Raw genomic sequence first — 11,616 nt, 5'->3', positions numbered from 1 at the left:
CCCCTTGGTTTTAAGACTCCGAAGTTTGAGAAGTACGATGGTCACGGCGACCCCGTAGCACACTTGAAAAAGTATTGTAATCAACTAAGAGGGGCAGGGAGTAAGGAAGAATTACTCATGGCATATTTTGGAGAAAGTCTAGTGGGAATTGCCTCAGAATGGTTTATCGATCAAGATATTTCTAATTGGCCTACATGGGATGACATGGCAGGAGATTTTGTTCGACAATTTCAGTATAACATTGATATTGTACCTGATCGCACTTCTCTCGCTAGTATAAGAAAAAAGCCTACCGAGAGTTTTAGAGAATATGCTATCAAGTGGAAGGAACAAGCTGTCAGGGTCAAACCGCCGATGAAGGAGTCGAAAATGATTGATGTTTTCCTCCAGGCACAAGAACCTGATTACTTCCACTACTTGCTTTCCACAGTGGGAAAGACATTCGCAGAAGCAATTAAAGTTAGGGAAATGGTTGAAAATGGCATCAAGTCCAGCAAAATTGTGAGTCAAGTAGCACTCAAGGCTACCACCCAAGCAATTCAAAATGGGTCTGGTGGTTTTGGAAATCGAAAAAAGAAAGAGGAAGGATCGATGATGGCATCAGGGTCCAGTGCTGCTCAAAGGGGGACAAACCACCAAATCTTACGAGGACAATCCAACTCACCTCAACATTTTTATCCGCATCAGGATCCCCACTACTCAATTGCTCCACCCCAATATACGGTTTTAATACCCAGGCATATGCCCGACCTCCTCAACGCCAACAATGGAGGGCGCTTGCTCCACAAGGCTTTCATCCCCAACAACAAAATTTTCAAGCACCTTATAATCCACGTCCTAAGACTGATTATGTAAGAGAACAAAGACAAAGGGAAAATTTCACCCCAATTGGAGAATCACACACAAGCCTGTTGCGAAAATTGATACAATTGGGTTTGATTGAACCTATCATGTCGTATAAAGTCAACCCAAATGCAAGAAGTTTTGACCCCACTTTCAGGTGCGAGTATCATTCTAACGCTCAGGGTCATAGCACAAAAAATTGTTTTACTTTGAAGAGAGCCATTGAGAAGCTAATTGATGACAAAGCAATTGTAATACATGACGAAGAGGCTCCGAATGTCACCAACAACCCACTTCCTCCTCACAACAATGCTCATGTTGTTGGGATGATCTGTGACGATAAGGAATACAAGCAAACAGGAAAAACAATAATGGAAATTGACACCTTAAAAGAAGGGTTGGGTATGGTGACAAAGTCTGCACAAGAAGCACCGTTGTGTGTAAAAGGTGCAAGTTCTAATGCGAATCTCAAAGGCTCGGGGAAGTTGATATTGTATGTTCCTGGAGCCACAATGAAAAAAGAGCATTAGTAACTGGACCAAAATTATATGTTCCTAGTGGTTTTCCCAGGTTTGGTCAAAACCAGAATGGTTTAAGAAAGATGACAGAACCAATTGTGATAAAGCACATGACACAAATTCTAGTGACAAACATAAAAACTGTCCCATGGAACTACAACAAAACCACTGTGACTTACAAGGGCAAGGAGATTGGTGAAGAAATAGACGAAACCGGTGGCTTAACGCGTTCTGGAAGGTGTTATGCTCCAGAAGAACTAAGGAGAGCCAAACAAGCCAGGGATAGCCAATTTCCGGTGAAAAAACCTATCACTGAAGAACAAGCTGAAAAGTTCATGAAGAAGATGAAAGTCCAGGATTACTCTATTGTTGATCATTTGAGAAAAACTCCTGCTCAGATTTCATTGCTATCTTTGCTCATACATTCTAAAGAGCACTGTCAAGCATTGATTAGAATTCTGAATGAGGCACATGTTTCAGACAAAACAACTGTAAGTCACCTGGAAAAGATGGCCAATAGAATATTTGAGGTGAATAGAATCACTTTCACCGACGATGAGTTGCCTGTGGAAGGAACTGGACATAATAAGGCTTTGCATTTAACTGTCAAATGTGAAGAACATTATGTGAAAAGAGTCATGATTGATGGAGGCTCAGGTGTGGACATCTGCCCCCTTTTTACTTTGCAGAGTTTGAAAATCAGCACAGATAGAATTCGTACTAACAATGTGTGTGTTTGAGCTTTCGATGGCGCAAAAAGAGACACCATTGGTGAGATTGTTCTTACTTTAAAAATTGGACCTATGCAGCCATGGATCCATGCAGCCAGAGCGGTGCCATCTACTTTACACCAAGTGGTCAAGTTTGAATATGAGAAACAAGAAATTATTGTTCACGGTGAAGATGATCTTTTAATATATAGAGACCCTTCTGTCCCATGTGTTGAGGCCAAGGAAGGTTGTGAATCCCTCATATTTCAGACCTTTGAAATAGTGGCAGCTGATCAGTTTATGGAAGGGAAGCCTATCTTAGAGCCTCGTCTATCCTCTACTTCAGTCATGGTGGCTACACAAATGCTGCAAAATGGTTATGAGCCAGGAAAGGGTTTGGGGGTGTCATTGCAAGGAATTGTTGACCCTATCTCTCCATTTGGTAATCAAGATACTTTTGGTTTGGGTTTTAGGCCAACTAATGCTGACAGAAAATGGGCAAAAGAGCAGAAAAATAAGGTTTGGAAATTGCCAAAGCCCGTTCCCCACATTGCTAAGTCTTTTACTAGGTCACGTTTTTAAGAGAGTAAAGACGTGTCTGTCCAAGATGACGTGGACGAAATATGTCAAGGTCTCAAAGAAATGTTCTATGGAGTAAACATGGTTCAGATTGGTGAAGGCCCTAATCATGCAGATGTGCAACGTATTGGCCTAGAAGTCGAGCTCGCCAACTGGGAAGCTACTCCTCTCCCCACAAAGAAGGAGTCTTGGTAGTTTATTTTGCTGTTGTTTTTCTATATTTGGATTATTCTCTGGGTGGTAATCTAAATAGTTTAGTTGCTATGCTCTAATGTTAACCCTTCTATCCTTTCCAATTCAATAAAATGAAGTTCTAGTTTCTTAGTCAATTCTATCTTCTCCTTTTCCCTAATTTTGTTATTTAATTTTCATTTCAGTTTCGTTAACGCCGACTTTAATAACATGACATGCATGCGGAATTCACGTCCAGATCTTAAAGAGCTGTCTAATCTCGAAATAATGAATCAAGAGGTTGACGAATATGATGAAGAAGAGGCTTTTGAAGAAATAAAAAGGGAACTAGATCAATTTGAGAATAAGCCTAAGCCTAATCTAAATGAAACCGAGGCAATTAATTTGGGAACTTATGAAGAAACTAGAGAAACAAAGATAAGCATTCATGCCGAACAAAAGACCAGAGATGACATAATCCAGGTTTTTTTGAATATAAAGATGTGTTCGCTTAGTCTTATGATGACATGCCAGGTTTGAGCGTTGATCTGGTAGTGCACAAACTTCCTACATACCCTGATTTCCCACCAGTCCAACAAAAGCAAAGAAAATTTAAGAAAGAGGTGAGTGATAAGATTAAAGAGGAAATCATGAAGCAATTGAGTGCAAATGTGATCAGGGTCGTCCGATTTACTACATGGCTAGCAAATGTTGTGCCCGTACCAAAAAAAGATGGGAAAACCAGAGTTTGTGTTGACTATAGAGACTTGAACAAAGCTAGTCCAAAGGACAACTTTCCTTTGCCTAACATCCACATTCTTGTTGACAATTGTCCCAAACACGAGATTCAATCTTTTATGGATTGTTATGCTGGGTATCACCAAATTTTGATGGACGAAGAGGATGCAGAAAAGACCGCCTTCACCACCCCATGGGGTACTTACTGTTACAGGGTTATGCCATTTGGCTTGAAGAACGCAGGGGCAACTTACATGAGAGCTATGACTACTATCTTGCATGACATGATGCATAAAGAAATTGAAGTGTACGTCGATAATGTGATCATTAAGTCCAAAACTCAAGCTGACCATGTGCGTGATCTGAGAAAGTTCTTTGAAAGATTGTGGAAGTACAACCTCAAGCTCAATCCAGCCAAGTGTGCATTTGGAGTTCCATCTGGGAAACTTCTAGGGTTTATAGTTAGTCGGCGAGGAATTGAATTAGACCCCTCCAAGATAAAGGCCATTCGGGAATTACTGCCCCCGAAGAACAGAACTGAAGTCATGAGTCTTCTTGGTAGGTTGAACTACATCAGTAGGTTCATCGCTCAGCTCACCACTACATGTGAGCCCATATTCAAGCTGTTGAAGAAGGATGCCGCTGTCAAGTGGACAGACGAGCGTCAAGAGGCTTTTGATAAAATTAAGGAATATTTATCTAACCCTCCAGTGCTTGTCCCGCCAGAACCGGGTAGGCCTTTGTTTTTGTATCTATCAGTGATGGATAATTCCTTTGGTTGCGTTCTAGGACAATATGATGCCACAGGAAAGAAGGAACAAGCGATCTATTATTTGAGCAAGAAGTTCACAAGCTATGAGGTAAAATACACATTTTTAGAAAAAACGTGTTGTGCTTTGACTTGGGTCGCCCAGAAACTGAAGCACTATCTTTCATCCTATACGACTCACCTTATATCTCGAATGGATCCTTTGAAGTATATCTTTCAGAAACCTATGCCGAGTGGAAGGTTAGCAAAGTGGCAGATTTTACTTACGGAGTTTGACATTATCTATGTCACCCGCACCGCTATAAATGCACAAGCATTGGCCGATCATTTGGCAGAAAACCCAGTTAACGATGAGTATGAGCCTTTGAATACCTACTTTCCTGACGAAGAGATTAATTCAGTTGAGGAAGAAGTTCGCGATGACAGTCACGTCTAGAAATTATACTTTGATGGAGCGGTCAACATTAAAGGTGTCGGGATTGGGGCAATTCTCATTTCACCAATGGGGAATCATTATCCCGCCACGGCACGACTTCGCTTCTTTTGTACCAATAATACAGCGGAATATGAAGCTTGCATAATGGGTTTAAACATGGCAATACATCTGGATGCACACGAGTTAATAGTTTTGGGAGATTCTGACTTACTCATTCGGCAGGCTCAGGGTGAATGGGAAACTTGAGATATCAAGCTCATTCCGTACAAACAATGTTTGGAGGACCTTAGTAAAAGGTTTAAGTCGATCAAGTTCAGATATATTCCCAGATTTCACAATGAGTTGGCTGATGCTTTAGCCACTTTAGCCTCAATGCTTCCATACCCAGGCAATGCTTACATTAATCTGTTGGAGATTCAGATTAGGGATCAACATGGTTATTGCAATACAATTGAAGTAGAGCCAGATGGTGAGCCATGGTATCATGATATCAAAAGATTCTTAAAAACACAACAATATCCAATACATGCCGATGGAGATCAAAAAAGAACTATCAGGCGACTTTCCAATGGTTTCTTTCTGAGTGGGGAGATCTTATACAAAAGGACCCCGGATTTGAATTTGTTGTGATGTGTGAATACCCAAGAAGCTGAAATGATCACGAATGAAGTGCACTCCGGAGTATGTGGCCCGCACATGAACGGTTATGTTCTAGCAAAGAAGATTCTTCGAGCAGGATACTATTGGCTTACCATGGAGCGAGATTGTTTTCGCTTTGTTCGCAAGTGTCATCAATGCCAAATTCACAGTGACAAAATTCATTCTCCCCCGTCGGAGTTGCACCCTATGTCTGCTCCTTGGCCTTTCGTAGCTTGGGGGATATATGTTATTAGGCCAATTGAGCCAAAAGATTCTAATGGGCACATATTCATTCTAGTTGCCATTGACTACTTTACCAAATGGGTAGAAGCTGTTACGTTCAAATCAGTCACCAAGAAAGCGGTGGTAGAATTTATTCACTCTAACATAATATGTCGTTTTGGTATACCAAAGACCATTATCACGGACAATGCAGCCAACCTTAATAGTCATCTCATCAAGGAGGTATGTGAGCAGTTTAAAATTGTGCATCACAACTCTACCCCTTATCGACCTAAAGCCAATGGAGCTGTTAAAGCTGCAAACAAAAACATCAAGAAGATCCTCAGGAAGATGATACAAGGATCCAGGCAATGGCAAGAGAAATTTCCTTTTGCTCTTTTAGGGCACCGCACGACTATCCGCACGTCTATTGGCGCAACTCCTTACTTATTGGTTTATGGAACTGAGGCGGTCATACCAGCAGAAGTAGAGATCCCCTCTCTTCGAATCATTGTTGAAGCAGAGATTGATGACACTGAATGGGTCAAGTCTAGACTAGACAAATTATCGTTAATCGATGAAAAGTGGTTGACAGCAGTTTGTTTTGGCCAGTTATACCAGCAAAGGATGGCTCGCGCTTACAACAAGAAGGTGCATCCAAGACATTTTGAGGTGGGCCAACTTGTTATGAAACGCATCCTTCAGCACCAAGAAGAAGCGAGGGGAAAATTCTCCCCAAATTGGCAGGGCCCTTATGTTATCAAACAGGTGTTGTCAAAGGGAGCTTTGCAGTTGTCCGATATAGAGGGAAAGGTGACTGACATAGCCATTAACACAGACTCAGTCAAAAGATATTATGTTTGATATGTTTTCACTTCGACGCTATGGTAATTGGCATTTTCAGTTCGGGATGACGAAAGGCTATCGTTCTCACTATCCAAACACCGGTCACCCTTTTCTAGCCCCTTTGAGCTTTATTCACATTTTCTTTGTTTTCCCCTCTTTGGAACTAATGTAGCCCACCAAAAAAAAAAAACAAAAAACAAAACAAAAAAAAAACAAAAACAAAAAAAAAAAAACAAAAAAACAAAAACAAAAAAAACCAAAACCAAAAAAAAAAAAAAAAAAAAACAAAAAAAAAACCAAAACCACAAAAAAAAATGTGTTTTTTGAACTACGTTCGACCTGATTCCTAAAAGGATACGTAGGCAGCCCTATTTCGGGGTTCGGTCCCACCAATAAATAAAAATCATATTTCCCTTCTATTCGAAGAAACTGGGACATTTTTTTTATTTTTTTTAATTTTATTTCATAAAAAGGTTCCAAAGTTGTAATTCAATCTATGATTCTTTTGCTTTTCCCCTTTAAGACCTTCTAATCGATCTTTGAGAATGCCAAATCAGCGTGCCATGACTTTGGTGTTGTATACAACGCTTTATTTGAATGCAAACGAGGAAAGAAAAAATGAGAGAGTCTTACTAGTGAAAACCCTTACGGGCACTATAAGGCGATAATGAGTTAAAAAATAAAATAAAATGAGAGAGTCTTATTGGTGAAAACCCTCACGGGCACTATAAGACGATTGTAAGTTAAAAAAAAAATGAGAGAGTCTTATTGGTGAAAACCCTCAAGGGCACTATAGATGATTGTAAGTTGAGAAAGGTCAGTTGGTAAAGACCCGCATAGGGAACCATTGATCGAATGAGTTTCTTCTATTCCGGCATGAACATGATCTACGTAGAAAGCTCAGTTTTGGATTGAAAGGTACCATATTTTGAGATTTAGACAGCTCAGACGGATCAAGCGTCCAGTCCAAAATGCATGTCATGATTCATTGAAGTCGGCATATACCTCCAGATAAGTCTCTTCCCTCTTTCCCCGAAAGGGACACCTTTTTGTTTAAACATAACTCCTTTTATTTTTTATTTTGTCATTTTCTTCTCCTTATCTCTAGTATTGTTCTCTGAGTCCCTTTCGGTATAATCTTGCGTCAAATTCAAGAGCAAAGAAAAGGCTGCAAAATTGACTATAGTTTCCTAGCGGTACAGAGCAATGACTATTGGGCACGCACCGCATCGACAACGGCATAAATCCATTCGTGATCTATCCAGGAAAGTGAATTGCCCGAAAAAGCAAAGCATTATTTCGAGGTACTAGGGTGAAGGATCACCACAACAAAAATTCGCTCTAAGAATAAGATCGATTACACCACATACGCAAAATGATACGGGGTACAAAATAGTCAAGGTGAGCATTGAAAGATCATGGTCTCTCGCAAGCAAAGATAGTTTCTAAGCAATTTGGTCGATCACTATCAGCCTCGTTTTTCGTAAAGTGGGATGGGCTCTAAGAGAATTTCCACAGCGAGTGAAGGCCACAAACCGACCACCATTTTAAGACTAACAAATTTTTCTTTGTTGAAAACAGGGGCGAAGAAATTTAGGAAAAAACTGTTATTAAAAAAAAAATGATGATGAACGCTATAAAGTAAAGTTCTCAAATGTTTGTTTTTCCTTTGATATGCATATAATCATGTTATTATTGGTTGCATATTAGGGAACAAAAATCCCTGCTTTTCTCATATTTTCATAGGTTGACTACCTCAGAATAAAGTCACGTTTTAAATTTCAGGTTGACTGCCTCCAAATAAAGTCATATTTTTAGGTTGACTGCCTCACAATAAAGTCATATTTTCAGGTTGACTACCTCAGAATACAGTCACGTCTTTAAACTTCAGGTTGACTACCTCAGAATACAGTCACGTTTTTAAATTTCAGGTTGACTACCTCAGAATACAGTCACGTATTTAAATTTCAGGTTGACTACCTCAGAATACAGTCACGTTTTTAAATTTCAGGTTGTTAAATTTCAGGTTGACTACCTCAGAATACAGTCACGCATTTAAATTTCAGGTTGACTACCTCAGAATACAGTCACGTTTTTTAAATTTCAGGTTGACTACCTCAGAATACAGTCACGTATTTAAATTTTAGGTTGACTACCTCAAAGTACAGTCACGTATTTTAAATTTCAGGTTGACTACCTCAGAATACAGTCACGTTTTTAAATTTCAGGTTGTTAAATTTCAGGTTGACTACCTCAGAATACAGTCACGTATTTAAATTTCAGGTTGACTACTTCAGAATACAGTCACGTTTATAAATTTCAGGTTGACTACCTCAGAATACAGTCACGTATTTAAATTTTAGGTCGACTACCTCAAAATACAGTCACGTATTTTAAATTCCAGGTTGACTACCTCAGAATACAGTCACGTATTTTAGGTTGACTACCTCAAAATACAGTCACGTATTTTAAATTCCCGGTTGACTACCTCAGAATACAGTCACGTATTTTAAATTCCTGGTTGACTACCTCAGAATAAAGTCACGTTTTTAAATTTTAGGTTGACCACCTCCGAATAAAGTCATATTTTTTTCTCAGGTCGACTACCTCAAAATAAAGTCATGTTTTTAAATTTCAGGTTGACTACCTCAGAATACAGTCCCAAGTGGTTCATGATTTTGCTAACACTAACAAAATTTTCCTGGTACAAACTGGGACAGAAAAATTTTGTTCGTTTTTGTTTGTCTTTGATGGCTTGCAGATTCTCCCGTGAAGCACAGAATTGATAATCAAGAATGAAGTTCCATCATTGGTCAGAAATAAGAAGAATGCTCAATCGTAAGGATAGTTAGAGTCGGCTTTGACATATAAAGCAACCCAACATCTCAAGATTCATCTTCTCAGCCTCTAATCAAGAAACAAGCATCCAAGAATATTCTGCGAACTGTTACTTGGAAGATAATCAACAATTCACTCCAAGTTGCAAGTTCAAGTCACAAATTCTAACTTCAAGATCATACTTTGAGATCAAGGTACCCACCGAAAGAAGGTGAGGTGATAACTGAAGATCCAAGTGAAGGTCTAAAGGAAGATTCAAGACAAGTAGAGTTAATAGGATCTTGTATTTCCTTTCTTCTTTTGTCGTATTTTTCATTTCTTTAATGTAATAACAGGAGCTACGAACCGGAATCTCGAAGGGACCTCACTCGATCATCCAACTCATCATTCCATCCTTTTACCCACCAGAACTACACGTGACCTGATTCCCTTATAACCCGGGATATGTAGGATATCCAAAACCAAGACTCGGTACATCCTTTCCTTTTATTTCTTTTCGCCTTTCAAATAATAGTCAGGTCAAAAATCAGTCACAGTGTTCACATCTTTGCCTGAAAACTCTTCATGTTTCCAAGCAAAGAGGGACATTCTGTAAACACCTAAATTTTGACCGGACATAAGTTTTACACCCTATTTAGCTTTTAAATATTTGTTTTAGGTCTAGATTAGATATTTTGATTTTTATGTCAATTTTAGTTAGTTTTATTTTAAAAATTGAAAACTTTAAAAATAGAGTCACATTTTAGAATAAATCTTATTTTCATTTTTATTTTTAAGAGAAAAGAAATTTGCAATAATAATAATAATAATAATAATAATAATAATAATAATAATAATAATACGTTTTCTTCTAAATTAGGTTTAATAAATAAACTAGGGATTTTAGTATTCTTTTACTATGAACTAGATATTTAATTTTTGATATATTTCATTGGTTTAGAAATAATTAGTTAATTTTTCTTATCCTTATATTTTTATATTATTTAACTTTAATTTAAAAAAAAAAGGACCAAATAACTAAAAGATATTAACCTAACATAACTTTACCACTAATCCTAAAATCCCTACACCATACGTCTGATAAACCCAAAACAAACCCTATAACCTACTACCCTAAACCCCTCACGTCCTCATCCTAACTAATCCCTTTAAACCTCCTCCCTTAAAATTCTCAACAAAAATTATCCCAACTCTCCCACTCCCTCACATCCTCCTCCCACGTCACACACACACACACACATGACATGCACACATGATGCAGCCCACACAAAATATAAATACACACACAACACAGTAGAAGAAAAAAACACAGAAAAACAACGTAGGAAAAGAAGAAATAGAACAACAGAGAGTAAAAGAAAGACATTAGAAATAGAAAGAAAAAAAGCAACGGAGAGGGTTAGAAAAATCAGAAACAGAAGAAAGAAAAAGCAACAGGAGTAGAAAAAAAAAGCAACGAAGAAGAAAAAAAAAACACAGATCAGAAGCAGTTGAAAAAAAAAAGTAAGCAAAGAGAGCAAAAGACACAGTAAAAAAAAAAATACATTGAGGGCAAACAGAAAAAAATACCAGCTCCGTAAAGGTTTGGTATAGAAACTGAGTTTGAGGTTTTGTTCGCTATTTCGAGTTCGTGGACTTGAAAGTCAGCTTTTGTTAGCCTTGGAACTCTGTAGATTGTACGTTGCTTTTGTTGTTGATCGAAAAGAATTTGAAGGTTCGTTTTCGGTATTACTTTTCTATTTCGATACATTAGATGAATTAAAATTCTGTTGAAGAATCATTTGATATGGGATAATATCTTTTGATTTTTAATAGTTTGGGACTTATATATGTTCGAGTTCTAATTTAAATTGCAGTTGAATATGCTGGAGTCTCCCAAATCCATTTTCTTTGCTTAAGTATGGAGATACATTTTAGATAAATAATACATTTTTTATCATATTTTAGTCATGTATAATATATATATATATATATATTCAATGGTCTTGTTAGTGCTCTTAAAGATTGTTAAGTATAAAATTATTTATTTTTGTGTGCATGTTTTAATGGTTCTAAAATTTGTTAGTAACACGTTAGGTTATAGCTTTCTTCTAACATCACTAATAGTTTATTCCATTTTGAGTTTAAAAGTTTATGATAACATCAATGGTTAGCCTTTGAATGCTCAGTTCCCTTTGTTTAGTATTGAAATTTAATTTCTTCCATGAATTAGAATAAGAATGGTAGAATTCCAAACTTGTAGTGTTAATAAATTAACTATATACACAGTATTATACACGTTGTAGTCGAATATATGCGTAGAATAAA

The 11,616-nt window shown here is 37.7% G+C and overlaps 1 protein-coding gene across 1 annotated transcript; it reads left to right on the top strand.

Moving 5' to 3' along the window:
- The first annotated feature begins 950 nt into the window (after positions 1-950).
- On the top strand, positions 951-4,764 carry LOC132628461 (uncharacterized). The gene is made up of 6 exons (XM_060344239.1): positions 951-1,336; positions 1,414-2,089; positions 2,171-2,590; positions 2,741-2,841; positions 3,028-3,217; positions 3,337-4,764. The coding sequence occupies exons 1-6, from the start codon at positions 951-953 to the stop codon at positions 4,762-4,764; spliced, it is 3,201 nt and encodes a 1,066-aa protein (XP_060200222.1).
- The last annotated feature ends 6,852 nt before the right edge of the window (positions 4,765-11,616 follow it).

The sequence above is a fragment of the Lycium barbarum genome, chromosome 2 (genome assembly GCF_019175385.1).
Source record: "Lycium barbarum isolate Lr01 chromosome 2, ASM1917538v2, whole genome shotgun sequence".
NCBI lineage: Eukaryota > Viridiplantae > Streptophyta > Magnoliopsida > Solanales > Solanaceae > Lycium > Lycium barbarum.
Note: the sequence above shows the minus strand (reverse complement) of the source record. Positions and strands in the feature narration are given on the sequence as shown.

Coding starts and splice junctions, on each gene's coding strand:
- LOC132628461 (XM_060344239.1), top strand. CDS start 951: ATGTCGTATAAAGTCAACCCAAATGCAAGAAGTTTTGACCCCACTTTC. Junction 2,090..2,170: donor ATAGAATTCGTACTAACAAT/GTGTGTGTTTGA, acceptor GGACCTATGCAG/CCATGGATCCATGCAGCCAG. Junction 3,218..3,336: donor CTAATCTAAATGAAACCGAG/GCAATTAATTTG, acceptor GTGTTCGCTTAG/TCTTATGATGACATGCCAGG.